This window comes from Oncorhynchus clarkii, chromosome 12 (assembly GCF_045791955.1).
Source record: "Oncorhynchus clarkii lewisi isolate Uvic-CL-2024 chromosome 12, UVic_Ocla_1.0, whole genome shotgun sequence".
NCBI classification, from domain to species: domain Eukaryota; kingdom Metazoa; phylum Chordata; class Actinopteri; order Salmoniformes; family Salmonidae; genus Oncorhynchus; species Oncorhynchus clarkii.
This window is the reverse complement of record NC_092158.1, coordinates 15072112-15090341: the sequence shown is the minus strand read 5'-3', so window position 1 is coordinate 15090341 and position 18230 is coordinate 15072112. Positions and strand designations below refer to the sequence as shown.

Below are 18230 nucleotides of genomic sequence, written 5' to 3'. Positions count from 1 at the left end.
ATAACACTGGTGGCGGTGGAGTACTGGCAAAAAAGGTTGACATTTCCAAGACAAATTGGTTTGGTGGCGATTCCCCATTCCAAAATAACTAACTGCTATTATTTCCAGAGTCAGACGTCTCTGTCACTGGTTTTATTTGCCTGGTAAGATTTTCCCATGGGTTGACTTGGCAAGCCAACTCCCACACACTCAGTGCCTATGATTTCAGGACTGAAGTCTTGGGTCCTGACTTCTTCTCCCGGTCCTGTCCACTCCACACAGTAGCCTACGCAGCAGAAGAGGATATGGATCATTGATGTACCGGGAGACCAGGAGAATAATAACACTTCTTTTTAAAAACGGAATAAATGCCAGTATTTAAGTGACAGTTACAGAGTTCCTATTGCAAGTTTAAAATACTTCAAACGCAGATGCTAGCATGCAGGAAATGCCAGACTAATTCTCAGAGTAGTTCAATCACCCCTCACGCCTCTAGAGAGTTCTGTCTTCAGTTGAATATTGCGCGTCTGACGGGAAGGGCCGAAGAATACCAGCTCCAGCCGCCGTGGAAACTGATTATTCCAAGATGCTCCGGCAAATGCAATATTTGAAATTAGCGACAGCACTCGGTAGGTGATATTTTCTCTGAATATGCATGTTATCACCAGTTTATTAAACTACAAGCGAACAGCCTGTCGCGCGCGCATGTTTTAACTTGTGTGTGTCCACTATCCAGGTTCCTGTGCGCGTCCCACAGGCACACATACATTAACCGTGTACTCAATTATTAATGATGCATCGTGACTCATAAAACCATCCATTAGGTGTAAATTGCTTCTACATTGAATTTACAATTTTTTAACCTCAAGTAAGCAAATTCATCATGGCTTATTTGAACGAACCTAAGAATCTGAACGGCTTTGAAATGATCCTCGCCGGCTGGTATTTAGATGTGTGAAATTGGTCAATGTGTGATACAGTGGGGTACGACGCACATACAGTTATTTACCCATACGCTATTCATTCTCATCTGTTGCTATTGGAACCCACTGCAATTACAGATCATTGTTTAGGAACATTTCAGATAGCCACGCCACCTATAACTCCGCAGTTATACATAAAGTCATCAGTAGCTTACGGCGGGGGTGTGTGGTACTGCCGGGGGGAGGGGGGGGGGGGGGGGGGGGGGGGTGGTGTGTGTGTGTTGAAGCCTAATTTGGACACTTGTGTGAGTGGTGCAACTTCCTGTGAAAAACATTGAACATACAAAAGTGAAGCAAGTTTCTAGAACTGTCCTGGTTCCTATTAACTGAGACAGTCATAATGGCTTGGATTACTTTTTGCTGTGCCTTCAAAAGATATTCAGACCCCTTTGATTTATTCCAAATGTTGTTGTTACAGACTGAACTCAAATGGATTAAAAAAAACATCTCACCCATCTACACACAATACCCCATAATGACAAAGTGAAAATATGTTTTTTGAAAATAAAATGTCTCATTTACATAATATTCACACCACTGAGTCAATACTTTGTAGAAGCACCTTGGGCAGTGATTACAGTTCTGTGTCTTTCTGGATAAGTCTCTAAGAGCTTTCCACACCTGGATTTTGCAACATTTGTCCATTAATATTGAAAAAATTTTCAAGCTCGATCAAATTGGTTGTTGCTCGTTGCTAGACAACCATTTTCAGGTCTTGCCATAGATTGTCAAGTAGATTTAGGTCACAACAGTAACTCGACCACTCAGGAACATTCACTGTCTTCTTGGTAAGCAACTCCAGTGTAGACTTGTCCTTATGTTTTAGGTTATTGTCCTGCTGAAAGGTGAATTCCTCCTCCAGTTTCTGGTGGACAGAAGACTGAACCAGGTTTTCTTCTAGGATTTTGCCTGTGCTTAGCGCCATTCCATGTATTTTTTATCCTGAAACCTCCCCAGTCCTTAAACATTACAAGCACACCCAAAAGATGATGCAGCCACCACTATGCTTGACAATATGGTGTTGTATTGGATTTGCCCTAAACATAACACTTTTTATTCAGGTCAAAATGTTAATTGCTTTGCCAAATGTTTTGCACCATTACTTTACTGCCTTATTGCAAACAGGGTGCCTGTTTTGGAATATTTTAATTCTGTACAGGCTTCCTTCTTTTCACTCTGTCATTTAGGTTAGTATTATGGAGTAACTACAATGTTGTTGATCCATCCTTAGTTTGGTACACAACAAAATGTGGAAAAAGTCAATGGGGCGTGAATACTTTCTGAATGTAGGAATATTATTATCAACAATTTTAGTTTTTGTCTACATTGTGATGTCTTGTATTTCGGAATACAATCAGTGCTGGGATCAAATGGGTAAGTACCTACAGTAATAATAAGTAATCTGAAGTGAATTAAATGGAGTTCCTGTGTGGTGTTAGTCCAAAGCCAGACCTCATGTCACACAACCAGGTGTGGGATTTCTGACACTGCCAGTAATGTAATAAATTATCAATATAATTTGATTTTCAATATTCCAAAGACCAATTATTGACCGTTTTTACATTTGGAACTCCGGGCTTATCAATATGAACTCATTTCATTTTCAGACACTTTTAAAGCCTATTTTGTACCGGTGAGTATTTGAAAACAGATATGCCTGTTGCTGGTGTGGGAAGTCTCGCAGTGACTTGTGACTGAACACTCAGTTATAAGTCCAGCAGTACTGAATTAACTTCTCAGGTCATGTTCCTGTAGTTCTAAAAGGGGGAAAGTACCAACAATGTATCTGAGACTGGGTCTGCTCCCAAAATGGCACCATTCCCCATATAATGGCCTACTTTTGATCAGAGCCATGGGCCTTGGTCATAAGTAGTTCAATACATAGGGAATAGGTTGCCATTTGGGGCACAGCCTGGGACTGGGTCTGAAACATTGAAATGCTCCTCTGTTACTGTAAAGTCAACAGTGTGAGCGTCCCTCTTATTCTCAGATTCCTACGCTCACATGTGACATCGGCTTGTCACCGGCTCGTGACCGTCATTAGAGAATTGAGTTAGAGATGCAGCTGGAGATAGAGGCTCACATTAGTCACTATCACATCACACCAAGTTTGCGTCCCAAATGGTATCCTATTCCCCAGTTAGTGCACTACTTATGAGCAGGGTCCGTAAATAGGGAATAGGGTGCCATTTGGTGCAAAGACCAAGAGTCTCCCTACTTAGGCTCTGGTTCCTCTCCCCACAGACCCCTGACTGCACACCCAGACCCAGTTCATTAAAACACCAAACGGAAGTAAACAGAAGGAAACAGGGAAACAGAATCACTACTTTTACATTTTCTGCTGCAAAACATTTTCCGTTCCATGCCCTAATGAATCTGACCCTAGACTTCTTTAGTTCAGATGGAACACATCTACAGTAGTGGGATAACTCATATCTCATCAGTTCCATGCCCCCACCCTCACCCCTCCCCTCCCCTCCTTGGAATAATGAATTTGTGAGGAGCTTTGTTTAGTGGTTATTGTCCTAGCTACTCGTCCTGAGTATTGAACCAATCTATGACCTTGTCTACCTCTGTGAGCTGCCTGATTGTTTATGAATGAGGGGGGCTTGGCTGGAACCTACTGGTTGGGATCATATTCACAAATCCCATGTTGTGCTAGAAGTGCCGCTCCAGCGTGGCCCAGGGGCCCACATGTGGTTATTGTAGTGGCGGCATTTGAACCTTCTAAATTCCTAACGGAGATGGGAGTACAGGTGTTTTTGGTTTGGGACCTCGAGGAGAGCTCATCTGGCTTCAATCAGGGGTGTGTGGGACTGGGACAAGTGAACTTACTCTGGACACTTGAAAACACGCGGATATGCTTAGCCATATGAATGTAAGAACACACACACGCACACAATCAAACCACACACACTGATGTTCTAACTCGTATACAGAATGGACACACAAAGCTCTTGGACATGTAGATTACAGTGATGTTTGTTCTTGAGGATGAAGGTGTTGAGGAATTATTTATGGTGGTCTTCTTGCTCATAATCTTTAGCCACGGTAGTTGTAACACATCAGGCAGAACGTGGTACACAAGAGTGTGTATTCATGTATTGCAGATTGTTTCTTATATCTCAAATTCTGTCATTGTTTTTTTTTGTCAGTCTCAATGTCTATAATCAATTTATGGGATGTACAGTAGGGCTTATGTAGCCAACTCATAATAACACATTGTGTACATTCACATATTCATGTTACTCACAGATGTGTGTGGTATGATACTTACAAAGTGTGTTCATTGAACATCTGTACATCTGTTCACATATGCAATCAAGAAGTAATGTTTTTTGTCTTTCAAATTACCTATGCCTTTCAACTGAAATTTTAGGGAACGCTCTCAAAAATACCTAGAGAAGCAAATCCTCAGCAAGTGAGATTGTTCCCATCGCCGTATATCAGCAGGTGTCACTAGGACCACAGTTGATCTCCCTCCACACAGTTGATCTCCCTCCCCACAGTGTATCTCCCTCCCCACAGTGTATCTCCCTCCCCACAGTTTATCACCCTCCCCACAGTGTATCTCCCTCCCCACAGTTTATCTCCCTCCCCACAGTGTATCTCCCTCCCCACAGTTTATCTCCCTCCCCACAGTGTATCTCCCTCCCCACAGTTTATCTCCCTCCCTACAGTGTATCTCCCTCCCCACGGTGTATCAACCTCCCCACTGTTTATCTCCCTCCCAACAGTTTATCTCCCTCCCCACTGTTTATCTCCCTCCCCACTGTTTATCTCCCTCCCCACAGTTTATCTCCCTCACCACAGTGTATCTCCCTCCACACAGTGTATCTCCCTCCCCACAGTGTATCTCCCTCCCCACAGTTTATCACCCTCACCACAGTGTATCTCCCTCCCCACAGTGTATCTCCATCCCCACAGTTTATCTCCCTCCTCACAGTGTATCTCCCTCCCCACTGTTTATCTCCCTCCCCACAGTTTATCTCCCTCCCCACAGTGTATCTCCCTCCCCACAGTTTATCTCTCTCCCTACAGTGTATCTCCCTCCCCACGGTATATCACCCTCCCGACTGTTTATCTCCCTCCCCACAGTTTATCTCCCTCCCCACTGTTTATCTCCCTCCCACTGTTTATCTCCCTCCCCACAGTGTATCACCCATCTATCCACCACTAGATAAGACCAACAGTATACATTTGAAGAGTTTCATTCCAAAAAGATGGTAAATTATTGTTAAATTTGCTTTTTTATTTCAATAAATTATCAAAGAGATTGGTGTGTTTTTTCACTATCTATTGATGGCATGGGGTTGTTCAATGGATTTACTGTTTTTCATTTCAGAGACAAATAATGATAGGTTTTACACAAATGTAACAAATAAGTTCATTTTTTATAAAGAAATGTAAAAAATTATACATTTGTGCCATCAATGTAAAACTTTTTTCATTTGATGATTTAGTCATTTAGCATATGCTCTTATCCAGAGCAGCTTACAGTAAGTGCATTCATCTTAAGATAGCTAGGTGAGACAATCACATATCACAGTCAAATATACAGGATACGAACATTCCATTCCAGCTAAACAATGGACATATAGCATTTAGCAACAACAACAAAAAAACACATTGTCTAAAATCAATGAATAAAATATCTGAGAATAGATACATTTTACACACACATGAAAATATCCATAAGCAATCATTTCTGGTGAAAAAATATATAGAAACAAATTGGTGCATATAGCATTTTGGAAATAAACTCTTCATTTCTTTCACTGTCTGAAGGTTCCTTTATGTATGGAATCCTGCTGCAGCTGATTTGATTAAAGAGCTAATTCATTGGCTGTTTGAAGACGAGTGAAGGGTTGGAGGCCGGGCAGTTTGTCTGAAGACATTAGTGGTCTGGCTGTATTTATGAGTCTGGAGAAGAGGAGCCAGTCTGAACTGAACCCACAGACCAACAGTCTGAATCTTTCCCATAGCAGCATCATCCTCTATAAGTAGTTCACTATGCAGATACAGTAGATGTTTGCAACCGCTGCTAATTTAATATGCACTGTATATATTCCAAAATAAGATCATCATGTATTTTCATTCAGTGAACTCCAGCATGCCTCATTCAATGGAACCAATGGAATAGTCCCAAAAAGTGCAAATCCACCCATCTGGCTCTCCAGGCAAGTTCAATAAAAGTATTTGAAATCATTTTGAACCCAGGTCAGGGTACACCAGTGGAGTGAGAGAAGGAGTGATGGTCAAGCTTTGTCCAACAGACAGGCTGCCACTCAGTCCCCTTAACCCTGGCCCTGGCATTGAGGGTCTCTTCTCCCCCTTTGCTTGGTCGGTCGTAAATCCAGAGCATCCCCTGGCAGAAGCGCCAGATCTCCCAGAAGATCTCACTCTGAACGTCTCCCTCCATACTTGGAGCCTAAAAAAACACATTCCTTTGCTGGCTGTCTGACGGGCTGACCCACTGTCTACTGTCGTCTCTTTTATTGGCTCACATGAGACACTGGAAGCAAGCAGCTTGTTGTTTGTTACTGAAAACTAGAAACTACACTCCTAGAAAAAAGTGTTCCAGAAGTGTTCTTCGGTTGTCCCCATAGGAGAACCCTTTTTGATTCCAGGTAGAACCCTTTTAGGTTCCATGTAGAACCTTCTGTGGGGAAGGTTCTACATGTAACACAAAAGGGTTCTACCTGGAACCAAAAATGATTCTTCAATGGGTTCTCCTATGGGGACAGCCAAATAACCCTTTTATGTTCTAGATAGGACAATTTTTCTAAGAGTATAGATATCAAGGTTTTCTTTGAGAGGTTACATCAATATGGCATGGCAATCCCAGAAATGAAATACGAGAACTGAAAAATATGACTAAATATGACTTCATGAGACTCCACAAACAGTCAACATGTAAATATTGTAACAAGACATCATGTAAAATAAACAAGACCATGTGTGTCCAGGGAATAGTATGCAGTGTCTAGTATCTACTGACTGTAACAAGACATCAGGTAAAATAAACAAGACCATGTGCGTCCACAGTCCCAATAAGGGGCCTAGCCCACTGTAAGTTGATCCCATGTCTTGACAGATCCCATATACTGGTGTTTACAAAGCTTTTAAGAGCTCAGATGAGTAATATTTGCCATTGAGAAAAATTACCTTGTGGAAGGGTTTAGCTCGGGCATACCAAACAACCTCTATCAAACATCACTGTTGCTGTATGCCAGTAGACACAATTATTGGCTTGGAAAGCAGCCAACTATAATGCTTTGTAGGAGTTTCATGTCTATACACTTGCAATAATTTAACTGGACAAATAATTGGTTTGGAACTATCAAAACCTTTGTGCTGAATGTAAAATATGACAATCTTGCCGCCAGGAAACCTCAGTAGAATTTATAGGAAAACATTTCCTGAAATTCCACCAACACATCTCCTGTGTTACATGTGGAGAGAGGACGCGTGACCATTGTTATTCTCCCTTCCATGACAGCTACAAGACCCTCCCCCTTTGGCAAATCAGATCACGCCTCCATTCTGCTCTTCCCCGCATATATACAGAAATTTAAACAAGAAGCACCCGTGATAAGGACTGTTCAGCGTTGGTCTGACTAATCAGAATTCATGCTACAGGACTGTTTCTCGATCACGTGGACTGGGAAATGTTCTGGGTCACCTCTGGAAATAACATCGACAACTACACTGACTCTGTCACTGGGCTCATCAGATAGTGCATAGAGGATGTTGAAACAGTGATGATTAAAATGTAACAAACCAAAAACTGTGGATAGATGGCAGCATTCGTGCAAAACTGAAAGCACGGCCTTGACCGGGAGACCCATGAGGCAACGCACAATTGGCCCCGCCTCGTCCAGGTTAGGGGAGGGTTTGGCCAGCCGGGATTTTCTTGTCCCATTGTGCTCTAGCGACTCCTTGTGGTGGGCCGGGCACCCGCAAGATGACTTCGTTCTCCAGTTGGACACGGTTTCCTCCAATACATTGGTGCGTCTGGCTTCCGGGTTAAGGAAGCAATGTGTCAAAAAGCAGTGCTTTTGGGCCCCTCATGTGTTGGATTCCACCATGTATTGGATTAATCCCCATGTAATGAAACATATTAGGGAAAAAAGCCAAGTTTCTCCCTTAATTCTTTTCAAAGAACAATCGTGACTCTCTGGTGGGACTGGAGCAGGTGTGACGGCACATTTAGAGTCCAGTCATCTAGCAACCCCAAGGTCGTGACTTCCGGTGACCCCGGTCCCAGAGCCTCAAGAGACCCACCTCACATAAAACTGGGAAGGAGAGGTGGGGAGGATGGGTGAGAAGGGGTAGGAGGGGAAGAGGACTGTGGGAGGTGAGGGAGGTTGGGAGGTTGGTTATCTTCACTTTAGCACAACAATAAGAACAACAACAGTGGGAGAGAGACACGCCAGGCACCAGCTACAGCAACCAGGGTCGTTAGGTTCACAAACAAACACCAGCTCTGAGAAAAGATAAGAAGTCCAGCTCTTCAAATGTCAAGATATAGGATATTAGACATTGTGCTTTTTTTTCTGATGAAATGTAATAATCCGGCCATGGAAAATTGTTTTTCTGGTATGTCTTGATTGTGTTTTACACAATGCTCCAATGCTTTGAAAACAGAAAACTCTGTCCATGGTACTCTGGTGTTCCAGATGCACTAGCAACACCACACCAAAATAAGCACACAGACACACACACACACACACACACACACACACACACACACACACACACACACACACACACACACACACACACACACACACACACACACACACACACACACATACATACACATACACATACACATACACATACACACATACACACACACAGAGGATCAGAGGCTGTCAGCAGATACACAAGGCCCCTGAGGGGTGTGTGCATGTGTGTGTGTGTGTGTGCATAAATGTCTGCATGCGTGCGTGCATCTGTATCTGTGTGTGCGTCTGTGTGTGTTTCTGTGTGTGCTTCAGCCCTGCATCATCTGTGCACCAGGCCTCAGAGCAGTGATCAGACCAGCCCTCAACCCTCCTCTCTTTCCTCTCACCCCCAGCAGCAAGAGGCCAGACCCATCCATCACTGTGGCATCACACTGAGATGATGTACAGGCTGCACGGGGCACCTCGTTCACATTATCCACAGTATTCAGCTACTGCAGGGCAACACACAATCCACTGCACCACCATGTTGTTCTTCTCCAAAACAAATGTTTTTTTCTTCTTCTGATTTTCTCTTCTGATCTAGGCCAGGAGGGCAATAATGCAACACACACAACACACAAAGTGTTTCACTTTCGGGTCAGGGAAACCTACTTGCAAAGCATTTAGACATTCTTCATGATGGATCAGCCTGGATTATGTACATGGCCCTGAACTTTGACCCATGGAACACGAGAAAAGTCAGCTAGTTCAAGTTCACACAGTTCCTACACTGAGTTATTACTGTATAGTTACAGATGATTTACGGTTGATGAGAAGCACATCTATTTATTGATAATGATGTGGGTTAGAAATGTCCTCTTGATTGTTACTGATCACCTGTAAAACATGAGAAACATGTATTAGAGTTTGAGTTTGGAGCGTGGTCATATGGTTTGGTGCCGAAACCCATTGTTGAGCTTTTCAGAATCAGAATCACCGATATTCACTAATTACATTGACACAGTCAGAACGTTACCTGGTGATATGGTGCTGCTAGTGATAGACAACATACTCAGAATGTTACCTGGTGATATGGTGCTGCTAGTGATAGACAACATTTAGAGACAGAATACAGACAGCGGAATTGACAGAAAGTTTGCATACATTATATACAACTAGGTAGAGTGAGCATAGAGCTATAAGAGAATGAGCAGATATTCACATGTACTGTGGGTATACCAGTGGAGGCTGCTGAGGGGAGGTTGGCTCATACACTATATATTCAAAAGTATGTGAACACTCCTTCAAATTCAGCTATTTCAGCCACACACTTTGCTGACAGGTATATTAAATTGAGCACACAGCCATGCCATCTCCATAGACAAACATTGGCAGTATAATGGCCTTACTGGAGAGCTCAGTGACTTTCAACGTGGCACCGTCATAGGATGCCACCTTTCCAAAAAGTCAGTTCATAAAATTTCTACCCTGCTAGAGCTGCCCCGGTCAAATGTAAGTGCTGTTATTGTGAAGTGGAAACGTCTAGGACCAAAAGCTGCTCAGCCGCGAAGAACGAACGGGACGGGACCAACAAGTGCTGAAGAGCATAGCGCGTAAAAATTGTCTGTCGGTTGAAACACTAACTACCGATTTCCAAACTGCCTCTGGAAGCAACAGCACAACAATTGTTTGTCGGGAGCTTAATGAAATGGGTTTCCATGGCCGAGCAGCAGCACACAAGCCTAAGATCACCATGCGCAATGCCAAGCGTCGGCTGGAGGGGTGTAAGGCTCACCGCCATTGGACTCTGGAGCAGTGGAAACGTGTTCTCTAAAATGATGAATCACGCTTCACCATCTGGCAGTCCGACGGTCGAATCTGGGGTTGGCGGATGTCAGGAGAACGCTACCTGCCTGAATGCATAGTGCAGCGGGCAGACCCAAACCAGATGGGGATGCAGGAGGTGAGGATGGACTGATCCGTAAGGGAGACATCCGACGAGCGTCGGAGCCCGTCTTAGTCCTGTATTGACGCTTTGCTTGTTTGATGGTTCGTCGGAGGGCATCGCGGGGTTTCTTATAAGCTTCCGGGTTAGAGTTCCGCTCCTTGAAAGCTGCAACTCTACTCTTTAGCTCAGTGCGAATGTTGCCTGTAATCCATGGCTTCTGGTTGGGGTATGTACGTAGTCACTGTGGGGACGACGTCGTCGATGCACTTATTGATAAAGCCAGTGACTGATGTGGCGTACTCCTCAATGCCATCGGAATAATCTGTCTGTGCTAGCAAAACAGTCCTGTAGTTTAGCATCTACTTCTTTTGACCACTTTTTTATAGACCGAGTCACTGGTGCTTCCTGCTTTAATTTTTGCTTGTAAGCAGGAATCCGGAGGATAGAATTATGGTCAGATTTACCAAATGGATTGCAAGGGAGAGCTTTGTATGCGTCTGCAGGGAGATGAAGGTTGCCTACAGGGAGAGGAAGGTTGCCTACAGGGAGAGGAAGGTTGCCTACAGGGAGATAAAGGTTGCCTATGGGGAGTGGAAGGTTGCCTACGGGGAGATGAAGGTTGCCTACAGGGAGATGAAGTTTGGCTACAGGGAGAGGAAGATCGTCTACAGGGAGAGGAAGGTTGCCTACAGGGAGAGGAAGGTTGCCTACGGGGAGAGGAAGGTTGCCTACGGGGAGATGAAGGTTGCCTACAGGGAAATGAAGGTTGCCTACGGGAAGAGGAAGGTTGCCTACAGGGAGTGGAAGGTTGCCTACAGGGAGTGGAAGGTTGCCTAAGGGGAGATGAAGGTTGCCTATGGGGAGTGGAAGGTTGCCTATGGGGAGTGGAAGGTTGCCTACAGGGAGTGGAAGGTTGCCTACAGGGAGAGGAAGGTTGCCTACAGGGAGAGGAAGGTTGCTTACAGGGAGATGAAGGTTGCCTACAGGGAGATGAAGATTGCCTACAAGGAGAGGAAGGTTGCCTACAGGGAGATGAAGGTTGCCTACGGGGAGAGGAAGGTTGCTTACGGGGAGAGGAAGGTTGCCTATGGGGAGATGAAGGTTGCCTACAGGGAGTGGAAGGTTGCCTACAGGGAGAGGAAGGTTGCCTACAGGGAGATAGAAGAAGTGAACCCTGTGACCTCATCACAGGGTGTATTTGTTGTCTTTCTGTGAAATGTTTAAGCAGCTCCCTTAACTCCTATCCCAGCTTTGTGTTGCAAGTTAGCTCCGCTGATAATAAGCTTTGTGATCAGCACTTTTGAACATGAGTCGGTTGTTAGTAATATTTGGATGAGGGTTTGGATGAGTTTGTGGGTGTGTGATAGAGCAAGATTGGGGATGGAGAAGATTCTGTCATGAAATCCTTGACAACCAGCAGGGAGAATTATGTAATTCAGTGGGTGTGACTTGTATTCCTATTCCTTGTTCTAGGCCTTTAAAAACTAGCGGTCCAAGGAATAGATTTGGAAGTTCCAGTTCCAATATGGAATCAGATATGGCAGGCAGCTCCATGGGCTTCACACACAGTGCATACTGTAGATGGACACACACTGAATGAATGGGAACGGTCCTTATTGAATGAATTGGTCAATTGGGAACAGTCCCTATTGAATGACTTGGTCAATTGGGAACAGTCCCTATTGAATGAATTGGTCAATTGGGAACAGTCCCTATTGAATGACTTGGTCAATTGGGAACAGTCTCTATTGAATTAATTGGTCAATTGGGAACAGTCCCTATTGAATGACTTGGTCAATTGGGAACAGTCCCTATTGAATGACTTGGTCAATTGGGAACAGTCCCTATTGAATGACTTGGTCATTTGGGAACAGTCCCTATTGAATGAATTGGTCAATGGGGAACAGTCCCTAATGAATGAATTGGTCAATTGGGAACAGTCCCTATTGAATGAATTGGTCAATGGGGGACAGTCCCTATTGAATGACTTGGTCATTTGGGAACAGTCCCTATTGAATTAATTGGTCAATGGGGGACAGTCCCTATTGAATGAATGGGTCTATGGGGAACGGTCCCCGTTGAAAGAATTGGTCATTGGGGAACGGTCCCTATTGAATGAATGGGTCTATGAGGAACGGTCCCTATTGAATGAATGGGTCAATGGGTTAAGTTCCAATTGACTATGAGGCATTATTTTACTTTCTGGCTGCCAATGTTGTTCTTGTTTAATGTACAGCGTCCTCTGCCTACATTCATTCCAGCCAACACTTGACTTGACCAATAGGACTCATCTTATGTTTTCTTAGTCCTGTCTTCATTGTATATTACGACACGTCTGTGATTGAGCACAACCTACACACATTCTGTTACATCCTACGCACACATTAAATGACTTTCCACTGAGATTTATAGGGACTCTAAATAGACAGCCACATCTACGGGTAGAGATGACTTTGTAGCCTAATCATATAACAACACATTTTTTATTTTTTTTATTTAACTAGGCAAGGCATGTTATTTACAATGACGGCCTACTCCGGGCCAATTGTGTGCCCTATGGGACTCCCAATTACAGCCGGATGTGATGCAGCCTGGATACGAACCAGGAACTGCAGTGACACCTCTTGCACTGAGATGAAGTGCCTTAGACCGCTGCACCACTCGGGAGCCGATTGGCGCAGCAGTGGCGCATAAAACAGTGACTAAGCGGCACATAAAATAGTGACTAAGCTGCACATAAAACAGTGACTAAGTGGCACATAAAACAGTGACTAAGCGGCACATAAAACAGTGACTAAGCGGCACATAAAACAGTGACTAAGCGGCACATAAAACAGTGACTAAGCAGCACATAAAACAGTGACTAAGCGGCACATAAAACAGTGACTAAGTGGCACATTAAACAGTGACTAAGCGGCACATAAAACAGTGACTAAGCGGCACATAAAACAGTGACTAAGCGGCACATAAAACAGTGACTAAGTGGCACATTAAACAGTGACTAAGCGGCACATAAAACAGTGACTAAGTGGCGCATAAAACAGTGACTAAGCGGCACATAAAACAGTGACTAAGCGGCACATAAAACAGTGACTAAGTGGCACATTAAACAGTGACTAAGCGGCACATAAAACAGTGACTAAGTGGCACATAAAACAGTGACTAAGCGGCACATAAAACAGTGACTAAGCAAATAGATGAATTCTACTGTGAACATAATGAAGTGATCGCAGCAGAAGTTGAAGTCTCTCCAGTTGGAGTAAAAAGTCATTTCAGAACCCAAGAGATAACCAATGTCAGAACCCAGTAGAGCCCAATAGATAACTAATATTAGAACCCAATAGAGAACCAATGTCAGAACCCAATGAAACCCAAGAGAGAACCAATTTCAGAACCCAGTACAGCCCAAGAGATAACCAATGTCAGAACCCAATGAAACCCAAGAGAGAACCAATTTCAGAACCCAGTAGAGCTCAAGAGATAACCAATGTCAGAACCCAATGAAACCCAAGAAAGAGAACCAATTTCAGAACCCAATAGAGCCCAAGAGAGAACCAATGTCAGAACCCATAATAAAGAAAGCAACCCAAGAGTGTTCCCCAGAACACAGTGACCAAGCAGTTAGGACGAGAGAGAGGAACAGAGAGAGAGGGGGGTGGGGGGTGGATAGAGAGTATGAGAATGTGCTCCTGGTCCATGCCAACATATGTCTCAGAGAAGCAGAGTCAGACTATCCTTCTCATTAGAGAGCAGAGCACTGTGCTGCTGACGTCTCTTAATTCTTTCCCTGACGACCACTGCCTGCCAACTGATTTAGGATCAGTTTTACCACAGCCTGGAATGAGTTAGTGAACACTGCTTCCCGGAATGATCAGATTCTAGCGAACTGATTTAGGAGCAGTTTTTTATCACGTCTCACCGCTAGCTAGCCTGAACTGAGTTAGTGATCATGTCTGGCTCAGAGGGTCAAACACTGACTTAGGATCACGGCTCACCTCACCACCTAACCTGAACTGAAATGTAAGATCAATGTCAGGTTGCTCCACTTAATAGCTACCAGACCTGAAGTTTGATGTTTTTCACAGGGTCAGTTAGTTTTACTTTTGTCAAGTGTGGCTGATCACACTTCTAACACTGATTGGGGATCAGTTTTACGGTTAAGTCTGGCTAGCAGGCCTGTAGTGCTGATTTAAGGTGGGCTTTATTGTGGCTAAGCATGGCTGACAGGTCGGGGGCGACCACAGACATGATGCAGAAAGGGTGTCGGTCTGGTTGGTATATATATCACCCCACATCAGAGGAGGACTGGATTTCATCTGAGACGTGCTGAAAGGATTTGAGTGCCTCTCACTGGGAGTGTTAAATCACACTTGTGTGTTGTGTGTGTGTGTGTGTGTGTGTGTGTGTGTGTGTGTGTGTGTGTGTGTGTGTGTGTGTGTGTGTGTGTGTGTGTGTGTGTGTGTGTGTGTGTGTGTGTGTGTGTGTGTGTGTGTGTGTGTGTGTGGTGTTTATTGTGTGTGCATGCGTGTATTGTGCTTGTTCAATTCAATCACCTAAAGACGGGACACACATGCAAGATGTTGTGATATTCTTAGTGGGAGGCAGGGCTGGCCAGTGGAAGGAAACGTTCCTCTTCTGTCCTCCTCAGTGCAGCACGTTTCCTATACATCAGGTATTCCCAAACTGAGGTACGCGCAATGCCGTCGGGGGTACGCCAAATATAAATGTGATTCAAATTTTTAAAAAACTTTTAAAAACATTTTTTCTTCACATTTTCAAACGGTACATTTATATTTTCCAACGGGGCTGTACATTTGGGTGAGTTTTTTTTCTCGCCTGAGTAGCCTCGTTTCACTGCCAAAAATAAAATGAAACCATCTAGTGTTCAGCGAAATAACAATACAACCTAGTCCAATAATTAACATCCAATCACATTAACTGTTATTCTCTCGCGGGAAACCTGCACTCTGCGCAGACATTTAGAAACGAAACATAACAATTTGAAAAATAAGCCACAGTTTTTTGAGCGAGAATAAAGACGACTTTCGAGTAGTAAGACATGTATAAAAGCAACAGATACCATTAATAAGAAGGGGCTAGAAGCGTCTTATATGGTGAGCTACCGAGTGGCTAGGACAGGCAAGCCCCATACTATTGTGGAGGACTTAATTCTACCCCCTGCTGCGGATATGGTTGGGACAATGCTGGGGAAAAAGCCAAAAAAACGATGCAGACAATGCCTTCATCAAACAACACTGTTTCACGACGCATCAGTGACATGGCAGAAGATGTTTTGAAACAATTACTGCTTCGCTTACAAGCCAGTGAATTCTTTGCGTTACAGCTGGATGAGCCAACAGCCTGCCACAGCTCCTGGTATATGTCTGTTACGTTTATGGGGGGTCAATTAATTAAGGAAGACTTCCTCTTCTGCAAACTACTGAAAACCAGGACAACATGAGAAGATATTTTTTAAAGTACTGGACAGCTTTGTGACATCAAATGGACTTTGGTGGACAAGATGTGTTGGTATCTGTACTGATGGCGCAAAAGCCATGATAGCAAGACATAGTGGAGTGGTAACGCGCCTGCAAGCAGTTGCTCCCGACGCCACTTGGGTACACTGCAGCATCCACCAAAAGGCTCTTGCTGCCAAGGGAATGCCTGACAGCTTGAAAGACGTTTTGAACACTACAGTGAAAATAGTTAACTTTGTTTAAGCAAGGCCCCTGAACTCTCGTGTATTTTCTGCACTATGCAATGATATGGGCAGCGACCATGTAACGCTTTTACAACATACAGAAGAAGTGTGCTGGTTATCAAGGGGAAAAGTATTGACACGTTTTTTTAAATTGAGAGACGAGCTTAAAGTTTTCTTTACTGACCATCCTTTTCACTTGTCTGACCGCTGGCATGATGATGAGTTTCTCACACGACTGGCCTGTCTGGGTGATGTCGCCTGAATGATCTGAATCTAGGATTACAGGGACTTTCCGCTACTATATTCATTGTGCGGCACAAAATTCTCTTCGATCATAATCACAGTCGTGTATATTCCCCCCCAAGCAGACACATCGACGGCCCTGAAAGAACTTCATTCGACTCTATGTAAACTGGAAACCACATATCCCGAGGCTGCATTTATTGTAGCTAGGGATTTTAACAAGGCTAATCTAAAAACAAGACTCCCTAAATTCTATCAGCATATCGATTGCACAACCCGGGTTGGAAAAAACCCTGGATCATTGTTATTCTTAACTTCCGCGACGCATATAAGGCCCTCCCTCCTTTCAGAAAAGCATACATATTCGTTTTCATTTCTCTACACTTGTGTGTATAAGGTAGTTGTTGTGAAATTGTTAGGTTAGATTACTTGTTAGATATTGCTGCATGGTCGGAACTAGAAGCACAAGCATTTCGCTACACTCGCATTAACATCTGCTAACCATGTGACCATTAACATCTGCTAACCATGTGACCATTAACATCTGCTAACCATGTGTAAGTGACAAATAAGATTTGATTTGATTTGAATTGATGCTACAAGAAGTTGGAGCTCTTCTCTGTCTGCATTAACAAGGACAACACGCATGTCTTGCCATCATTGTATGATTTCTTTGTGTGCAAATGAACTCAAGCTTACGGACAATGTCAAATGTGATACAGCGAAGCACCTGAGTGAGCTGGGTGCGCAATTACGCAAGTACTTTCCTGAAACGGACGACACAAACAACTGGATTCGTTATCCCTTTCATGCCCTGCCTCCAGTCCACTTACCAATATCTAAACAAGAGAGCCTCATCGAAATTGCAACAAGCGGTTCTGTGAACATTTTATTTAATCAGAAGCCACTGCCAGATTTCTGGATAGGGCTACGCTCAGAGTTTCTTGCCTTGGCAAATTGCGTTGTTAAGACACTGATGCCCTTTACAACCACGTACCTATGTGAGAGTGGATTCTTGGACCTCACTGGAATGAAAACTAAATACAGGCACAGACTGTGTGTGGAAAATTATTTAAGACTGAGACTCTCTCCAATACAACCCAACATTGTAGAGTTATGTGCATCCTTTCAAGCTCACTCTTCTCATTAACCTGTGTTGAGTTCTTCACAATTTTTGATGAACAAATAAGGTTTTATATGTAAGATGGCTAAATAAAAAGCTAAATTATTGATAATTATTATATTATTATTTGTGCCCTGGTCCTATAAGAGCTCTTTGTCACTTCCCATGAGCCGGATTGTGACAAAAACTCACCCTCATTCTTATGTTTAATAAATGTATCATATAGTGTGTGTGTGGCAGGCTTACAATGATGGCAAAAAACAACATTTGTGAGTGTGCTGACCCTGTTGCTAGAGGGGGTACAGCTGGAGGTTGAATGTTTGAAGGGGTACAGGACTATAAAAAGTTTGGGAACCACTGCTCTGTACTCATCATTAATCAAACAGATATGCAGGGACGGTGACTTTATTTAATACAGGCAGAACAGAAGGTGGTATGGAGAGCAACATTTTATATGATACTGCATCAGCAGCAATATCATATAAAAAAAATCCTCCAGTATGTTTCTTGAATTGGCTTGGGCCCTGAGGATGGCCTTTCTTAAACCCTTTACTCCATCAGGACCATGGTTATCCTCTAC

The 18230-nt window shown here is 43.6% G+C and overlaps 1 protein-coding gene across 2 annotated transcripts in view; it reads left to right on the top strand.

The window, feature by feature from the left end:
* The first annotated feature begins 227 nt into the window (after positions 1 to 227).
* Positions 228 to 18230, top strand: part of LOC139422752 (integrin alpha-1-like) — an 86005-nt gene continuing 68002 nt past the window's right edge. Inside the window, exon 1 of one of the 2 annotated variants that reach the window (XM_071174073.1) lies at positions 228 to 608. In XM_071174073.1, coding sequence (XP_071030174.1) covers positions 566 to 608 — 43 coding nt within the window. In that variant the 5' untranslated portion in view covers positions 228 to 565. The remainder of the gene's footprint in view (positions 609 to 18230) is intronic. The other variant, XM_071174074.1, reaches the window with a different exon arrangement.